Source organism: Haemaphysalis longicornis, unplaced genomic scaffold (assembly GCF_048455015.1).
Source record: "Haemaphysalis longicornis isolate Haplotype H1 unplaced genomic scaffold, Haemaphysalis longicornis Haplotype H1 scaffold_2, whole genome shotgun sequence".
NCBI classification, from domain to species: Eukaryota; Metazoa; Arthropoda; class Arachnida; order Ixodida; family Ixodidae; genus Haemaphysalis; species Haemaphysalis longicornis.
Window position 1 is genome coordinate 46,509,953 of NW_027526295.1, and position 19,811 is coordinate 46,529,763.

Below are 19,811 nucleotides of genomic sequence, written 5' to 3' on the forward strand. Positions count from 1 at the left end.
ACTTGACAGTGTTTACGGCGTTGCGTTGGCTGCGCCGCTTCCGTCGGCGATTGTGTTCGTGTAACTCGTCGCGTGCTTGATGCATTTGCGGACGTAGTCGTCTGGTTTGTCCGGTGGCGAGCTGCGCTGTGTAGGGATGGCATAGTTTGGCACGTTGAGGACGTTGCTTGAATTGACGCGTGCGTCGCGTATGGTGCGGGAGCCGTTTGACTTTTTGTTTAGTGTGCGGTAGCGGGGCGTTTTCGTAGGGTGGCATGGCTGATCGGTCAAATTCGTTGCGGCTCTGTGCTCGCAGTCGCCGTGGTTGTTTCGGAAGTGGAACCGTTGTGGTAGGGAAGCGGCCGTAGTTTGTGACGTCCGTTCGGTCCCACATTCCTCGGCGTCGCAAGCGTGACTTCATCGTCAGGGCATTCGATGCTTCGTCTGGATCGGGTTCATTTGTTGCCGTTATTGCCGTGTCCGTGTCGTCGCTCAAGACCTCGTCTTTTGCCCATTATTTCGAGAATGCTATAATCGCTATCTCTCCCATACAAGCAGAATCCGTTTATCGCGAGTCCGCTTGCTCGCGGTTGCGTCCTCTTGTACGAAATGGTGTTTGTCGTGTGAGTCTCGATCGGAGCGCGGGTGCCGGTGATCTTGTTAATTCTGGCTCGGACATGCCGCGTGCGCTGGCCGTGTCTTTGCTCGTTGACGGACCTACTTGCACGAGTGTCATGTCGTTCGTCCGCTGGACTCGGGCGGGAGCAGCGGGTGTCGGAGAGCTCGTACTTTCCGGTAAGGTTGAACCGCGTGCGCTGGGTCTTTTGTTGCTTGTGGCCAGGTGATTTCTGCGGTTGTAACATTCGCTGGCCAAGTCCGGATAGCACCTGCAGTGGGAGCGGAGGATGTCGCGAACAGCAGTTTCCTCCGTGTGTGCTGCGGCTTCGTGGCGTTCCGTGCGTTGTGCATTTCGTTCTCCGTGGTGAGCTCCACTGGTTCAAGTTGGATGTCGTTCGTCACTTCTGATGCGTTTCGTGCGCTGTGCGGCTCGTTTTATCTATAAAACTCCCCTATAATTGGGGTACGATCGTTCGCCACGTATGGTGCATTTCGGGCGCCGAGCGTCTTGCTCGCTTGTCGTGGCCATATCCACCAATCCGGATGCGATGTCGTTGGTTGCGTGGACCCGCGCCGGGGCAGCACATGCGGAAAATGTACGTACCGGCTCCGTTGCGTTCCGTGCTCTCAGCGTTCCGTTCGTGTAAGTCTGTAGCGGAAGAGCGGGTGCCAGGAACGTGGTGCCTTCTGGCTCGTGCGCGCTGCGTACGTTGCGCGTCTCGTTGCTCGTTGCTGGAATGACCTGCGCGTAGGCGATGTAGCTCGTGGGCGATGTAGCAGAGCAACGTGTGTTCGTGATCTCGCCAGAAATGCAGTGATCTTCGATGCGTCTCCGTAATCGTGGTGATTACCTGGGAAAGGTCCGGTGAGCACGCAATCACAATTTTGCATGCGTCGTCTCCTTCATGTGCGTGCCCTTGTGCATTCTGCCTGTGCTCGGATCTCGTGCAGTCCAGGTACCGGGGAAAACGTGCGGCCGACTCTCGCCAGTTGTCTCAGAAACCTTTCTCGTTCATCAGGCAGTCTTCTGCTCTCAAACAGCGCCGCTTGCAGGGTCATCTGCCGTTTGTTGTCGGAGGCAGCCTGAAGTAGCGTTGGCACATTCGTTCGTTTGGAGAGATGGCGACGTTCTTCGTTGTCCTCTAGAAGACGCAAGATGATGTCGTCCTTACGGCCAGAGCAGGGTAGCCCTCGTAATCGTAGTGCGCTCACGAACTGCTGTTTCTTCGTAGAGCGTAGGACGTAGCGTTCCGTTGAAGTCAGCACTGTGTCGACCACCGCTGGCGTGGAGTGCATTGGTGCCCTATGTCTGCGTGCTGCACTCTCGTAGTCGTGGTGCGGTCCGTCCAGGTTGTTCGTCCGTTCGTCCTCCCGTGGCCTTAAATCATGATCCTGTCGACTGCAACAACTTAGCTAGGTTGTGGCTCCTATGAAAGGCTAAACAGAAAAAAATAAAATGTTTAACTAATTAGAAATACTGAGATTACATATACATCAGGACAGAGGAGTCCGAGAAGAAAACGTCTTACACGGTGCATTGTCGTAGGGCTTCCCACTGCGCGAAGGCACGTACACGGGAAAGAGCGAAACGGGACCTACGCACTCGCGTTTTGAATCGCGGGCTGAATCGCGGCTGAATCGCGGGGCAGTTGGCCAGTTGTAGAGAGGGCGCATTATGTACGTGAAGCTACTAAACGGCGACCCCAGTAGCTCCCATGTGTACAGCGGGGCGTGATATTAAGTTGCAATAATGAATTATCTTTATGACGGACACAGACAGACAGACTGACAGGCCAACATTGTCGCGCTCAAGTGGCCAAAGAAAGGCTATCGTCTTTAAAACCATCTGGAAAGAGACGCTGCCGCCGCTGTTCCGAATTCTGCGAACATTGCGTAACCGTACCCCTCGCAACCGCCGCCAGCCCGCAAAGTAAGAGATAAACAGAAAGACGAAAACCGGCTAGCGCGCGGAAAGCCAAAGAGGGAGGTCCCGCCGCGAAAAAGAGACAGAACGGGCACTACGCGTCGTTGTGTCTATTTCCGTTAACAGCTAGGCCAAAACCCACATGGGTCTGATCTTACTAATTTTTCTATGCGTGTGTGTGCGGTTAACCAGAGCGCCCGACACAAATTTGCTGCACCTGGCGACGCGCCGACGGTGGGCCCGATTCGCGCCTGGGTCAGCCAGCCCGCGGCAGACGTGCCGCAACTGGCGGCACACGGCGCCGCCGAGTCTACTCTCATTTTCCCATCGAGACGGCCGCACCAAATCATGCTTGGGACGACCGGCCCGCAAAAGACACGCAGCGACGAGTAGACTCTGGAGACGGCGCCGCTGAGTCGCCTCCCCTTTCCCATTCGTGGCTCGGCTGTCGCAATCACTTCGCCTGCATTCGCCGGGTTCAAACTGCGGCCAGTGATAGTCCTGATTGGAAAGATTCGAACTGCAGGCGGCTGCGGCGGAACCCCGGGGGTATAAAACCAGCCCCCCTGAAGCAGCGGCTGTGCGGCGGAATTTCATCGGAGGCACTGAGTTGAGAAGTGCCTTTGTGCGAGCCATGTAGCGCTCTTGCTACCTTTGTATATATTGTATATGAATGCAGCTTAAAATCACCGTCGGCTCGACAACTTCATCGCTCTCCTCTGCGCCGCGTCGATGGCGGACTGAGCAGGGCAACGTCGCAACATCTATGCATGTGTATTGTTAACCTGTGGCTTTTGTATCTATGTTGTACAACGCGCCCCTTATGTAACACCCCCTGTGGGGTGTTAAGGAAATAAAGTGAAAGGAAATAAAGTGAAGTGAATCGAACAGTGGTGACTGAGCTAGAATGGCCGAGTCCCAACAGTGTGTGTGTGTGTTTGGGGGGGGGGGGGCACGGTCGCAGTCGAGGGCCGCAGTGCACCCAGTTGCTGCCGGTACTTGGCAGCCGTTACAGCAGCGTAGAACTGCTCTGCCGTGCTTTGTGTACTCGAGAACAAAGTTTGTAGACGCGTTTTTCGGAGGCGTGATAGCTTGCACTGACGTCACTGTATTGCCGTGTTGGTGGGTTGGTTGCACAGTGAAAATCTGCAGCTCTTATCTCGAGCAACGCGGATGAAGCTGACAGCGATCGATCAAAAAGTGCGGTGACGTCGTTATGTGCAATCCACATGTTTTACGAGACGTTCCAAGATGAGAGCTTAAGCGACAATCCCGGCGTCTGGCGTTGGCGTTCATCAATTCAAAACAATTCCTTCACGAGGCCACTCACAGTGCGAGCTTAAACTCCGCGGTATAGTTGCTAGCGAGGGGTGGTCGCCCCACCTGTAAACAGTAGTGAAGGTAGGGGAATAACAACCACCGAAACTCACCATCATCGTCAGCGCCCTCATTACACGGTGGCATAAACGAGAAGCGGCGAATCGGGTTTCCACTCGAAAGTAAAGCCATTTGAAAGCAAAACGCTCCTCCAGCGGCAAGATGACAGAGCTCTTCGACAAAATATGCGAGGCTAAACAAGGCGCTGCACGCGTTGAACTGGATATTATGATGTCCGATTCACAACTCGCAAACGTGCTTAGGTGTACTCGGATATTTTATTTCCATTGCTGGGGCAAATTCCACCGCCGCGCCTGCACGCCGTAGTGCACGGTGGGGCTATATGCTCACTTGTAAATAGCACTACACGAGACCATATTACTAGTGAACCTGAGCAAAATGTTTCAAAACGGCAACCTAATAAAACCATATGGGCGCACGTACATCAGCCAAACTGTCGCTTGAATACGCACAGCTAACGTTATAAACCACGAAGTCGGTTTGAGGCGAGTTACGTAAATTAACTGCGACTGTTGAAATGAGCGGTTCGGCTCACGAAACGACTACACAGTGTGACATGCGTCTACGGAAACTTCTGAAAACCGAAAAAGAGAGACTTCAGTACGCCTAGTTCGTGCGTTGTTAGCAGCCTCCACCGCCTCTCCCCTAAAACAATTGGAAGGGAGCAAGCGCAATGAAGCCGCCACGCGTTCAGAGGCCGCGTCAACAAAAATAACTGCGGCAGTCAACAAGTCCCATCAGAGAAGAGCAACTGCGGCCGCGTTTCCCGCCGGGCCCTCACCCCCTCCTTTTTCCCTCTTCACCGTGACCCCTTTGCGAGCGACCGCCGAAAAACGCTTACAGCGCGAAACAGGGACCGGGAAAGGAGGGAGGTGCAGTTTTCGTTGTGTAATTTTACCATGCTTGACAGTTAAGGTGCACAGCGGCACCGCTAAACGTTTGCGACTCGTACACGCGCGTCCAGACTCCAGCTCGTGATAAAACTTGTTTGCACTACTGTACCCAGGAGTGCATATACTCATGAATACACAGTACTCATGAGTACACAGTATTCATGAGTATTGTACTCATGAGTGCTGTGTACTCATGAGTACTGTATACTCATGAGTACTGTGTACTCATGAGTACTGTGTATTCATGAGTACTGTGTATTCATGAGTACGTGTACTCATGAGTACTCACACTCATTAGTATTCAAACTCATGAGTACTCACACTCATGAATACTGTACTCATGAGTACTCACACTCATGAGTTGTGTACTCATGAGCACTGTACTCACGAGTAGTGGACTTACCCCTGTACTCACTCGTCATCGTACTCACTGTTTTTTTCTGGGTGTGTGATCACTCATCATCGTACTCACTCGTGAGTTTGAGCACAAATGAGTACAAATGAGTGTACTCACGAGTGAGTACGCCGACCTATGTAGAAAACTAGAGACCTATTTCAAATACCTGCACCGGTTGTAAAATATTGGAACATATACTGTCTAGAAGTCTTTTTACCTACCTCGAAAGTTCTAAGGTAATTTTTCCGAACCAGCACGGCTTCAGACGCAAACTGTCAACAGTAACACAGCTATTCCAGACAATTCATGATTTCGCTAGCGCATTAAACGATTCAGGTCAAATAGACGCAGTTTTTTTTGTATTTATCGAAGGCATTTGATCTCTTACTGCACGCTAAACTTGTAATATAACTTACTCCCTTTGGAGTTAATAGGAACCTTGTTAACTGGATTAAATCATATCTTCCGAACAGATCGCAATATGTCGAGATTAAGGGAGTGAAATAAACTCATTTAGAGGTCAAGTTCAGGGTACCACAGGGGAGTGTCCTTGCGCTGTTTTATTTTTGTGCTATATCAATATTCTTGCATATAGATTTGACAAAAAGCTCACAGTTCGTCTATTTGCGGATGATTGCTTAATTTATTCTAAAATATCCAGTCACAGTGATTAAGTTACTTTGAATTCAGAATTGCAAACACTCCATGCATGGTGCACAAAATGGGATATGAAAATTAATTATGTCAAAACAGTATTCGCCAGAATAACAAACAAAAATGTCCTCTCCTTTAATTACGAGCTCGCAGGAAAGGATTTAAAACGTGTCACTCACTTCAAGTATCTGGTGGTCACAATTCCCGAAGGTTTAAATTGGAAAACGCATATAAATAAATTATGTTGTGCAGGTGAACAGAAATTGTGTTCCTTGAAAAGGAACCTAAACTCGCGACTACGACACCCAAGTTGACTGCCTACACAACCACTGTCCGTCCACTATTAGAATACGCCTGCATTGTGTGGGACCGTTCGAAGAAATACCAAAAGGGAAAAAATTGAAAAAATTCAAAGGAGGGCCACAAGATTTATTCTATCCAACTGCAGGTCATCAAATTCGGTTACTGCCATGTTAAATAAAATAAACCTGCCACCTCTCGCAACACGGCGCCGAGTAGCGCGAATAAAGTTTCTTTACTTAATGCACCGTAACTACTTTAACTTTAACACAGAGCAATATTGGAAACCTCGACATTCTCGTACACTTAGAAGTAGTCACTCTAACCAATTAATGTATATCATAACTCGTTTAAATACATTTACACTCTTTCCTTCACGATACAATTGAAGACTGGAACAATTTGCCGCCCGAAATTACTAAATCAGACTCCTTAGCGCAGTTTGAAAAATCCTTTTTTGCACTACATAGAAGCCGATAGGGCTGTCTCTTCTTGATGATTTGGCCATATACTGGGGTCTGCGCCCATACGAAAGCTATGTGTCGTATCCAGTTTGGCTGAATTGCGCTTGTGCAAGAGTTGCTTATTGTTTTGTACCCTTGCACTTTGCACCTTTGCATTTTCAACCTGTGCACAATGTAGCTGAGAACTATACTTGTGCTGCATACTGTAACGCATACTGTATCGCACACATCCTGCGTTCAACTCCTGTCTCAGGCGGCAGTTACTACCTCCATGTTCTCTGTTGTACGTCCACCCTGTACCGGCCCCTGGGCTAACAGTATGAATAAATAAATAAATCAGTAAATAAATAAATAAACCGGAACAAGAGCTAAATTAAGCTGGGCCTTAAAAGCCGCATGGTAAAAGAGCATGAATAAAGTTTGGCAGCCGACCCTCCCCCACCCCTTCCAAAAAAAAAGCTTTGATGCGCCAAAAGTATATTTATTTAGGGTGGTCAACAGGCATTTTTCAGCCCGGTTCAAATATCTGAGAAGCTCGGTGTGCACTCGTAACACAATACGTAAATAATCAAAAGCGGCAGCCGGTACGCCTTGGGTATAATCGGTACCACTAAGGACAAAAATACACATCTAGTATAGCCGCACATTTTTTACCTCGCATTAATGGGGAACTCAAAGCAGGGTTAGGAAATTCCGCGGATACCATGGACATGGAGTTTGAACTTCGTTGCAGCGCTTCTTTCCCATGGAGAAAACTGGATAAGAGAAATTGCTGGACTGCGGGAAGCAACAAGGGAAAGCGCATAGGAGGTGCCCATTTGTCAGTAACAAGACACCGCCACTTGTAGAATGGGGTTGCACGGAGAATTTCGAGAAGTATAGGAGAACCCGCAGTGTTGGGAGAAAGAAACCAGGGCAGATTGACTCGGATAAGCGCACGGACGGGCGTGTGGGACGCTAATTAGGAAGATGATTACCGTTGCCGGTCCACGACCTTTTGGATTCTTTTATATTGGCAATAATTCTTCTATTTACATCCTAAAAACTGCACCACTTGTCGCAACAATCCATCCGGCAACGCGTTTCCAACGCCGTGTTGTACCAGTTGTATCGTGCCTCCCCGCGAAGTTTTCCTACAGTCGTTCTTGTGCCACTTGTATTGTACCTCCAAGAAGAGTCGACGCGAGGGCCGTCCAAGCACTGGTGAGGCAAAGCTACGGTGAAGTGGTGCCGGGGTGCGCGATGATGCCATCGCTTGGCGAGGTTTTGCTGAGCACGATCAACGGCCCATCCACCACGTCAAAGAGCATCGTTGTTAAAACGGTAACATAGCTACAGTCAGCTTGACGCTTCCCAAAATTGAATTGACTAATTCACTAGCACGCAGAAGCACAGACGTGTCGCTGACGCTTTGGTCACCTTTTTTCTTAGTATCAAAAGCTTCTAAGAGCTCCGTGGTCACTGTATTCTCGCTCCTGCCCAGAATTTCTAGCTGCTGAAAAAAGGCCTGCATTTGGTCTGAACACATCCGAAAGGCCAGCACTGTTGACAACCCAAAGGCAAATTGCACGTGCGTAATATCGTTTAGTGACGAATGGTGCTCGCGTCCCCTGACATTCACGCATCTGCCCGTCTGGCCTATATAGGCGTCCCCGTCTGAAAGGGCCATTTCATTTACTACTCCGACGTCACAGGGCGCAAAACGCTCGGTGTGCTTCTTTTCGCTCATGTTCCTTTTTGGCTTTCCAGAAATTTTTCGGCACAGGCGACCAAGGTATTGTGGAGCGGGAAACAGAACTGGAACTTGGTACCTTTCTTCCCCTGTTTCAGCTTTTGGGTAATCAAATTTATTATTCTTTATTTATTTGAAGTGCTCACCAACAGCACAGGGCCTTCTCGGGTGATGCACTGCACACATAGGTACAAAGAATACGAACAGGCAACATACATAGATGCATGGGTACAAGGAATACAAACAGTACAAATATAGGCAGCGTATAAATCAAAAATTGGTAAGTGTGGAAGTGCAGATAGATATATACAAAAGTGTAGTGTTATCGAAGGAGACACAAACATTTTTGAACGGTAAAGGCTCGGAAGACGTGTCTGGAGTAGGCACAGGAGAAAACGTACGAACATGGGCAAGGTAGCGCTGTATGTGAGGAAACACGACAGCAGGAAGAGGAGTGCAGGAGCAACCTCTCCACAGCATGCGTATTCAAAATATCATACATTTCAGAGAGCGCTTAAACAGTACCAAATCGCTGCAAAAAACGTCTATAGGAGATAGAAACACACTGTTATAGGTGAGCTGGCACCGGCTGGCTGGTGCCAAACTCATTAAACTGTCTACATCAAAGCATCCATGCGGCCGTAGTGGTCTGCTTGGCACTCGCAGATGGACAGAGCTTACGAGTCAAGGGCAGTCGAACTTCGAGTGAACACAATTAAACAGAAAAGCCAGGTCGCGCCTGGAAGCGCCTCGCTGATAGCTCATCTAAATTCAAGATCTTCAGAAGCCCACCGTACTCATATCGGCTCATAGGTGAGTGGCGAGAAAATACGGTTCTAGTAAAGCGCTTCTGAATCCTTTCTAGTCGAAGGGAGAACGAAGGGCTTAAGCAATTCCAAATTGCACTAGCAAAGTCGAGCTTGGGCAAAATGAGAGCGCGATACAGTGAAACAAAGCATGATCGGTCGGTGAAATCCCTGGTCGTGCGGGCAATTACGCCAAGCGTACGGAGACAGGGGTTGGTCAAATAGTTCACATGCGCGTTAAAAAGCAGTTTCGCATCTATCATTACGCCCAAATCGCGCACTACGGTAGCGCGTTTTACAGGTTCACCGAGCAGCAAGTGCGTAAAAGTGAGCGGGGAAGGCTTGCGAGTGTATGATATTACGATGGTTTTCGAGAGGTGAAGCTTTAAATAGTTGCAGTCACACCATGCAGAAACTGAGTTGATGTCATTTTGCAGCAGTACAAGATCGTAAGGTGAATAAATAGTGCGATAGAGCTTCATATCATCGGCATACCGTGAGAGCGAACAGTGCTTAATAGCGGGGTGTATGTCATTACAAACATGTTAAAAAGGAGAGGGCCCAGTGTCGAGCCTTGAGGTACCCCTGAGGTCATCGGGAAGGGCCGAGAAGTAGCGCCTTCGTAACTAACACAATTGGACCTGTCTTTTAGGTAGCAGCCGAACCACTGGCAGAACTCAAGGGAAAGACCGAATGCGGACAATTTGCGAAGTAGTAGATCGTGATTAACAATGTCGAAGGCCTTCCTACAGTCAAAATATACTGTATCTACCTGTTGGCGAGATAGTACTGGAGGGCCGATGTCGTTTAGAAAACAGGCAAGATTTGAATCTACCGACCTTCCGGTCATGAAGCCGTGTTGGTTGGAATGAATTAGTGGATGCATAGCTGATAAAAGGTATTGATGCAAGACCATTTCGAAGACTTTGGAAAATGAAGACAGAAGAGAGATTTGCTTATAATTTGCTGGGATTGTGGCCAGCAAACAACTGGACGAAACAACTGACAAAATAAGACAAAACAACTGGTTTCATCTTAAGCTGTTCCAACTGGTTTTGATGAACTTGGCATTCGCGTTTTCGCAGCAGGGCGTCATCAACACCCACGAAGGCAGAGGTCAGGTAACCAATAGACAGAAGTATATTAAGCTGTCTGTCAGAGCTCTCCGGAACAGCAAGTACACACGACTTCTTCAGTGCGGATTCGCCAACCACAGACGCCATCGCCCTTTCTACCGTTTTTTCGCGTGCAGATGCATATTGCGGGAGCTGTTTGGGGGCATTCGGGCAATAAATCAAATATTATCTTCAGATAAAAACCCGCAATTATTGTCTAAAAACTGCATTGTGTCATGGCTAGGAAACTCGTGCGTCAACGCGAGACCCTTGTAGTGCCGACCAACATTCTCCGAGATTACTTTGGCGGTTTCACGCTTGTGACCGGAACAATGCTTCTTCCTCTTGTCGTTGTCTCAGTCGCGCTGTAATTTTATAACAATTATGCACCAAACTGTACAACAGTGTTTTTTGATGCAGTAAAAAGGTTTCTCGAATGCTTGTACTTAAAGCGCTGCACACGCGGCGTTTCTGAGCAAGCTCCTCAACATCGCCCAATTCAAATGTGCCGTCGATGCCACTACACCACATATGAAGGTAGCACCATAACGCATATCACGTCACGTCATGTTTTCACCATCACTCCCGACACTCGCAATACACGTTTGCAGCCACACGCAGTGGCGCAATAGGTAGGTAACAAATCGAAGACAATCGAAATCGTAAGTCTGTATCAGACCGTGTATAATATCGTCTCAAGGAGAAAAAGGAAGAATCACTGTAAAACGCGGAGCATCCTTGCATATCGCGGGAGCAAAGCATCCGTCAAGTTAGATTGGAAGTTATTGCTTTAATGTTAGCCCCATTAGGAAACGCAAAGTTGCCCTTGGGCTTTTTAGGATTGTGACTTTCCTAGTACCACAGCTCTGCTGTAAATTGTAGTGGACAAATACCGCCTCATTTATCGTTGAATACGGCTAGGCAGGACTGGAACAAGACTTACTGGGGGTAATTTGAGGTTGGGCGCCACATATATCATGGTGATCCAGTGTCTTTACTCTTGTGTACACACACGCTAAGCGTAACCAGCCAAATGTACAGCTTGTTTGCAGCCTTAATGGTTTACCCGCAAGTGCAAGATAGTTTACCCGCAAGTATATGTACCCGCAAGAGCGGGTAAATATTCATGATCATTCGGAAACATTGCTTTAATTTCTAAAGTGGAAAATGGGGATCGTCACGGTGGCTACGTGACCACGCCAAAGTTGGGTGTGGCCGATTCGTGTTGGTGAACTTTTCTTGCCGAAATATCAGGTTACATACACCACTTGCATCAACTTTAATTAAAAGAAATACCTAGCAACGCTTAGTAACCTTGCGTTTTCTAACAATAAGCACTGTTTCGTAACGTAGCCATTTATTTAGGAGACAAATTGCATGGTGGTAGAACTGTTTTTTGTGCAATTCCCCCATTTATTGTAGCTCACGCGTGTGTGCTACCTTCTCGGTTTTTTGCTCCTGAAAACGAAGGGTTCTCGGATGAGGTTTGTAATCGTCAATGCGGGATTTAAGGTTTTGGTTTGATGAAATAGAGTCCTGCGGTAGTTAAAGCTTTCCTCCGTGCAGCGGCCCCATGGCCCACCGCTATACGTTTACATTTCACGGTAATGCTTGCGTTAAAGTCGAAATGCACAAACGAAATAATAGCGTAGAATGCGTATCACCGGGGTGCGAGATTTATGCTTTCAATGGCATCGTGTTCTAGAGAATCCGCGCTCCATTCCACCAGAGGCTAGGTGTACAACAAGCGCATACTCTTACGGGCATGGACATTTCATATTTTGTGAAGCATTCCCGCTTAGCCTTACCTTGAATCCATCAACAGGTACGTGGTAGTAATCAGGAACTGGAATAACCCGAGGCGTTTTCACGCAGAAAGAGAGCCATGGTATTACATAGCAAATGGCGTGAACAAAGAATATCATGCTTCAGCAGATACCTCGGTTGCTGCTTAAAACCTAAACACAGTGCACACTTAGCTGTTTCGACGTGAAGTGTAAGGGGCTCTTCAAATCCTGGAAGCTACGTACTCCAGATGTGAACACCTTGTTGCCAATTCTAAAAAAAGAGCCTGCAACTTTCACCGAAACTTTACACTTTTTCCCAACCCATGACTTAAATAAATTGCCCACGTACTTATTTTAACAGCCTTTTTCCTCGCATAGAGCAAGAAGACATTACCGCCAATTTTCTCTTTGAGAGCGCGGATATGTCAGTTTTGCTACTCTGCACACGTGAGCTTGATAAAGGGAGGATGTAAAAACATTTTTATGGAATCGATATTTTAGGTATGCGGGCACACGTTTCAGAAAACGCGAACCTGGCCATACATATTCTGAGATATTTTGGGACTCCTTTTCTGTTTCAGGTTTACGTTGTCTATGAGCAGTCACTGGGATGTCGAACAATGGTTACTTGCGCTGGAAAAATAAATAATTGCACAGGTAGATTCACTAATACCTGAGACTGTCAAGTTTACATATATCCAATATTTCTTTCTTGCTGCTATAAAAAGAACAATGCAGCTGCTATCTTTCGAGCTCCTTTGTTAGGGCTCCATCATATATACGACTTTGTATGTATACTTCACTTTGCGGGCGTAAATTTTACTTTGTAGAATGCCTCTCAGTGGCAGTAATCAAGAAAAAGTTGAAGTACGTATAAGAGGGCAGGTACGGAGAATGGTAATGATGGTTTATTGCATCTCAGTGTCACAAAATATGTCATTCTAGTACCTATACGATAAATCGTTTTGTGATACTTTATTAGCAGCTTCCCCGAGAGATAACTCATGACATTTTAATACGTATGAAGAACGTTTTCAGATAGACAGACCAGTGCCAAGCCAGGAAACGTTCTCTAAAGATTAATAGTGTTGTTTTTGTTGGCTTCCTAGTGAAATTATTGTTCCTTATTACACTGACATTTTTTGAGGCTGGCAGAAATTCTGTACGCATCCATTATTAAAACCTGCTACGACTGCGGAAGTCACCGTAAATCAGAACTCTGCGTTAAGTATTGAGTGCTGCCCGTTTGATTAAAGTTTGACACAGTTCGGCTTGCTGCTACCAGTAAGGAGCTTACGCTGAAGCAGTTGTTCAAAAACGCCGCGGTTTATTCGCCGCTCACAACAATTGATACTTCATGGTTGAAGACCGGCGCCAGGGACGGCATTAGAAGACCGGGTGGTCCTTCCTGAGTATTAGCGGCACGCGCTTACGACCGGCGCTGGCTGCCCTCGGAGGTGGTCGATGCTGCTCTCGTCAGGAACCACGTGTGACAACAGGTGCCTTCCACAGGGGTTCCCACTAAAACCCATCGGTACACTGCTCTCGCCCGCCGCCTATATTAAGTAGCGCCAGGCAGCCCTCCCTCTTTCATTTTCTCCGAGCTATGGTAGTGAATCTGCCGCCATGTTTTGTTTCCAGTGTTTCCACGCCGACTCCGTGACCACCCAATCGTGGCCAGTTGGTACATGCATTGAATGGAGCTGCGTTGCTACTTTGCTTCCCAGGCAATGTCTAAGCCCCGGTCCCATAGTGCTTTCGTCTGCCGCATAATGAACGTCGTCGGCGGGGCGTCATTCCTTTTTTTCGCCATCGACAGCCAAATAGAGTTTCGACAGCGCGCATAAGCGTGGACGTATTTGCCGCCCGTGACTGTTATCGCCAGGTGTTTCTCAAGGAATGAAATCAAGGGCGGGGGTGTCTCAAAAGCTTTGGGGGGAGGGGGTGGGCAGGAGAGGCGGGAGGGTAGGTAAACTACCTAAAATGCTTCTTTTGTGTCCGCTAGTTAAATATTGGACGTCTCTCTTCGGCAAAACAAGTTACGTAAGTTTTCATTCTAAATTTCCACATGTGCTTGATGCCAGTCAATCTGCATAACTTAACAGGTCCATCACCAGTATTTCAGCATTCTAAGAGATAATCAATCAACCAAAATTAATTTTAAAATGCAATTTGACTTCACTTTGCCCATTGTTGGGACTTCCTTTTCCTCACCGGCAGCAGCCGACGTCGATCATCATCATTTTCATTATGCTCCTCATGAGATGTCGCAAGCTCTCGTGGCTGAGCTGGCTTGCGCCCGCTTTTTATAGCCGTTTCCATTAAAGCTTCATCCTATCAAGACGTGTCGCTCCGCATGCTCACCGCGGTGAAGTATGCTTTTTTTTAAATTTAATTTCTTTATAAAATATGCTTGAGGTTGTATCACTTGTTTCCAATATTGATAAGCGTTGTGTGCATTTAAAAACGTTCTCCATTTATAGTTTTGGGCCTAGAACTACATCCCTTCCTTTTTCTTTCCACCTGACGTCAACTACAGCTAAAGCTTCAGATGAGGCATGATATCTTCAGAGAAATTTGGTCCCTGTTTGGAAGTAAAGCCCCTTAAAAATAAGCAGACAGGCACGTATTTTCTCTTTCTGTCTCGCTTTGGATGGTAACGTGGTGTTTCACTCCCTTTATTGGGGCCTGACCAAACTGTCCAGACGTTTAATACAAGAACTGACATGAGCAAAACTTGTAGATTCAAGGGGGGGGGTTGTCAAGAAAAACTAGGGGGGTCTACACACCCCCTATGTTGTGTGTAGGACAGTCTCTGGTTTTCGCTCAAGGCTGAACGACGGAAATTGCTAGGGAACAGGTTTTTCGAACCCCGCGCAAGCGGAACTAGGCGGGGGCACTCTTCAAAGGATGGCGCTACTTATAAAAGCGGACGAGACTGTGATGTAAACGCTTCAGCTCCCAAGGATGAGGCTGTGCGGCGGCAGACCGGTGCATTGAACTCCCAAGACCCGGGGTTTCTTGCATAAGGACCGAGCGCGCGAGGTTCTCGTCCATGGCTCGTGCTCCGTGGGGGTGGGATCCGGTGCAGCCAGTCGTCAGCAGCGGTCTCTGCATAATAAAAAAATCTGCCGTGCAGGCATGCCCGCCTATTGTAAAGAATTTTATATACCACCGCGCATATTTGTGCGCAGGGATAATCGCGCGAGGCCTTCCTGGCGTGCGCGATCCACAAGATACGCCGCTGGCCTGCTTCGACACTTGCACGTAAAGACACCCACTTCTCTAAGCGTAGATTAGCAGCGTAGGCTCCTACAAGTTACAAACAGGGAATGAAAATTACACGTGTTTTCTGCTGTTTACACCGCCAGAATGAATCATCTGCTCAGAAGCAGTGTTTTGCGTGTTCACAAATGCAGAGACAGGGTCGAAATATATAGTCCATGATTTACAATTTCAAATGCCCTTTCACTTGACTTTGCCCATTGTTGGGGCTTCCTTTACCTCACCGGGAACAGACGAAGTCGATCATCAGCATTTTCATTATGCTCCTCATGAGCTGTCACATGCTCTCGTGGCTGAGCCGGCTCGCGCCCGCTTTTTATACCCGTTTCCATAAAGCCTCAACCTGTCAAGACATGTCGCTCCGCGTTCTGACCATCGCGCCACAGCTGTAGGACGCAGAGGTCCTACACATATAATATAGAATGTGGCTATCACTATCTTAACGCCCGATAGTATAAATTCACCGATCATCATTGTTATAGAGCTAACGACCAGCAATACAATTTCCACAATGTGAAACGTTCATTGGTTCGCATAACGTAGCTCGTGGCAAATGATAACAAAACCGCACGAATAATTTGTGTTTCGCACATTCATTGCGGTTTCGCTTGTGATGTGCAGTTTTTTGTTTAGGTTTCCAAGGACCATGCATAAGCTCAATATTTAACAAAAGCCTCTCTTTGGCAAAACTAAGTAACGTAAGTTTTCATACTAAATTTTCACATGTGCTTGATGTCAGTCAATCTGCATAACTTAACAGGTCCATCAGCAGTATTGCAGCATTGTAAGACATATTCAACCAGCTAAAAATTAATTTTTGTTGTATTGTTTGTATCGGATGAGGGGGATGGTTCCTAAACGAATCGTTGCACCCCTTCCCAATGCTAAAATTGGCGTAATATTCTTGATTAGACTCCGTAATCTGCGGGAGTGGTTCAGATCGTCGAGACGAACACACCATTGCTACCGGAAAAATTCCCCCATTTCGCAGCCAGTGTTCTGAGATCTTGTAACGCTGAGAAGGCTTTCATAAAAGGGCCCACCACTGGAAATGTTTTGTTCGCTATGCCTTGAAGTTTATCTCAAAGGATTTGGGCGAAAAAGACGGGCGCACCAAACAGTTTTGTTTCTGGAAATCCGGGATTTTGCTTGCGCACTCTAACTTTCTAAGTTGGTTTAATACAGTTTGCGAAAAATGTCAAATGTATCATTACCGCAACAGAAAGAGGGGCATACACTTCAAAGGCTGATGAATACTATTCAGCAATTAAAAAGTTATTACTCCGTTTCCTGATCCCCTCATGCTATGCAGTAATAGGTTAGTACGGTGATTTGCAGCGTATAATTTGTTGCAGCCTGTTACAAATTGTGAAAAATCACGCTAGAAAACGAATGGGAACACGCGTTACTAAAAGAAATGGGTAAATACGTAAATAGGTATAATATAAAATTCTTATTTCACTGGGTGCTTCGGTACTCGATTAGGCTTTTTCTATCCCGTGCGTAATACATTTTGTAACATGTAAGCAAGTTTTGATTACGCGACTAAAGAAACTCTTTTCATAATATTTGCCCACTCGGAGATTCCCATGTACAATATTCAACTAAACATATTGCGCGATCACCTATCGTCTCGAGTCCATTTAGCTGCATATAACATGCTGACGCCACGGTGCAATTTTGTCGCAATACTTATACAGTTGTGCTACGACTAGCCCTCGTAATTAACTTTCAGCCGTATACAAGTAGGCGCCCATTCCATCACATCGCACAGTTTCTGGAACAATCAGTCACGAAGATTGCCAGGGTAGTACGTTGCGACGATCGTTGCATCAATTTTCGCACATTACGGCACCGGTGTATACTGTGCTTGCATGGTTTCGGTAATTTATTCGAAGGAATTTGATCCGGGCTTCTCAATAGTCCTTCGTAGGTTGGGATCCAATGATGTTGGTTCGGAAGGGTTTGTACGCGTAGTAGTGGCTCGATCCATTATATGTTATTATGGAGTCCAGTATCTCTCAACGATAGTGGGGTGTTGCCTATCTTGGATAGGATTGCCTGTCTCTATTTTTGTTACTTTGCGCTAGGATAGTGGCTTTCCTGATGTATTCAAACGTGTTATCAGACCAAATTTGAGGACCCTTTCGTCAACCGTAATAATAGGTAGTATGGGGGTGGCCTCACTAACTGTTCCCGTGAACGCGTTTATTTGGTTTTATTCGGTAAGGGAAAGTTTTTGTTACGGAGGGCTCTTCAATATCTGGCTCATAACCAGTACCTGCATCAATCTTAAACCATCATCTTGAACTTGTGCTGTTCCTTTAGTAAGGCGTTTTACAATGGGACCCAATGCCTTAAATATGTATTTTGGCGTCTGTGAGAACGATTGTAACATCTCTCAGTAGAATCACGCCGAGGAGTCTTGCAAGAGGGTTCCCGATAATGACGTCCTGTAATATTTTGGGGTGTTTTTTAATCTTGGCCGCATGTTGCCATCACTCCTTTGCTCCACACACAATGCGGTAGTGACTAAACGGCGAAAAATCTGAGAAGTAAATTAGAACTTAGTGTAATTAGGCGCTTATACTTAGTTTCATTTTTACTACGAGCCACTTTGATTCGTTTCTGTTTAAAATATAGACATTCCTTGGTTATTTGGACATTGGTGATAACATTCTTCTGCCTCCCTGTTTAGTTGCGAAACAGACTGCTACTGCTGTTATTAGTGGTGATATAAGAGCCGCTGTAGTGTAATGGCGTCAGTGGGTTCTTGGCCAGCTACTTGCTTTGTCAATCCACGGGCAGTTGTGAGAGTAGGCATGAAGGATTCCGAGTGTGGGCCCCATTTTTTTATAAAACGTTGGCCACTCGTGACTAGTTATATGTCTACTCTATATGGTTGTGTATCGATTTTATAGGAAAACGGCAGCAACTGTTCAATGTGCACCGCTCTTGTTTAACATTTGTCTTTTATCTATCTTCAACCGGCAACCGCAGCTCCACGTTCAATGAATGTAGTAGTATGAACTTTTCGTTATTTATTTTTTGGCAAATACTGCTAGTCTCTTTTGACACCAGAGCAGATGGGCATATATGAGTATACATATACGATAACAGTAAGAATGATTCGGTAGATAACATTATAGTCGTAAATAAACATTATAAGGCTGATAAAAAGGAAAGGTGCTTGTTTGTTGACACATCCAGGTGTTTAATGTCGACAAGAAAAGGAAAGTTCTCGACTGATATTTTAACAAAATTTTGACGGAACAGAACTGGGAAGTGTACTTGTGTGAATGTAGCGTTTTGTTTACATCTAAGTAGCAAAGATCAATCACGCGTGTAGTGCACGGTATGCAAAATCAAAAAATACAACAGAAACACATTTTATAGGAATCAGGCATAAAGCAGGAATTAACAGTCAAGAGTCGCCGCAAAAAGCATACTTTCCAACACGCAATGCAGGCATACAAAGGCGTAAGGTGCTGTACCCTGTGCAGCGTACTGCAGCGTAACTTCATTGCGGACTGTTTGAAAAGCATTCCAACATTGTGTTGTTTTCCTGTTGGGGAAAAATATTAGGGATTCTTTAAAAAAAAGATAATGAACCCGTGTTAATTATAGGTGGGCTTAAAGCGGTTCGACTTCCGAATGGCAAGCTGAAGAAAATGAACACAAAAAGGCGTTCTTATGACAGGAATATCCGAAAAAAGTGTGCGGGTGCTTTTGTTTTGTTTGCTGGGGTTTCACGAAGGCAGATGTACTGATATGTGCCGATTTTAAAATGATTGAGCAAGAGTTCGAGAAGGAACTTTAATCCCACTTGTTTGGTTCTTAATTCAAGTGTAGAAAGCCCACAATCACATCTCATATTAGTTAGTGAGTCGGTACGCACATACTTCTTCGAGATGACCCTGACAGCTTGCGTCGGCACCCTTTCCAGTTTTTTTATTATTAGTGGCAGTATAGAGCATAGGTCGGCAAAAACAGAAAACACTCACTCAAACCCAATAACATTTTTTTTCATTGAACTTGTATTCAATCAAACTCACACTCAAAAAGTTCGTCTCTTCTCAAAATCACTCATACTTACTCCTCACATACTACTTTGAAAACGTACTCACTTGTGCTCAAACTCATTTGTCCTCACAAGTATTCTTACTGATTCGGTACTCATGAGTACTCAATCTGTACTCACGAGTACTCAATATTCTATACTCATGACTTGTGCTCAAACTCATTTGTCCTCACGAGTATTCGTACTGAATCGGTACTCATGAGTACTCAATCTGTACTCACGAGTACTCAATATTCTATACTCTTGAGTACTCAATCTATACTCATGGGTACTCAATCTGTACTCATGAGTACTCGTGAGTACTCATGAGTACTCAATCTGTATTCATGAGTACTCAATTTGTTATACTCACGAATAATCAACCCAATATTTAATACC

At 46.3% G+C, this 19,811-nt stretch overlaps 1 protein-coding gene across 1 annotated transcript in view; it reads right to left on the reverse strand.

Annotated features, from left to right (window-relative positions):
- LOC144167092 (uncharacterized) overlaps positions 1-12,331 on the reverse strand; it is a 50,428-nt gene extending 38,097 nt beyond the window's left edge. The window contains exon 1 of the mRNA XM_077696479.1: positions 12,089-12,331. Coding sequence (XP_077552605.1) covers positions 12,089-12,205 — 117 coding nt within the window. The 5' untranslated portion in view covers positions 12,206-12,331. The remainder of the gene's footprint in view (positions 1-12,088) is intronic.
- Positions 12,332-19,811: the final 7,480 nt, after the last annotated feature.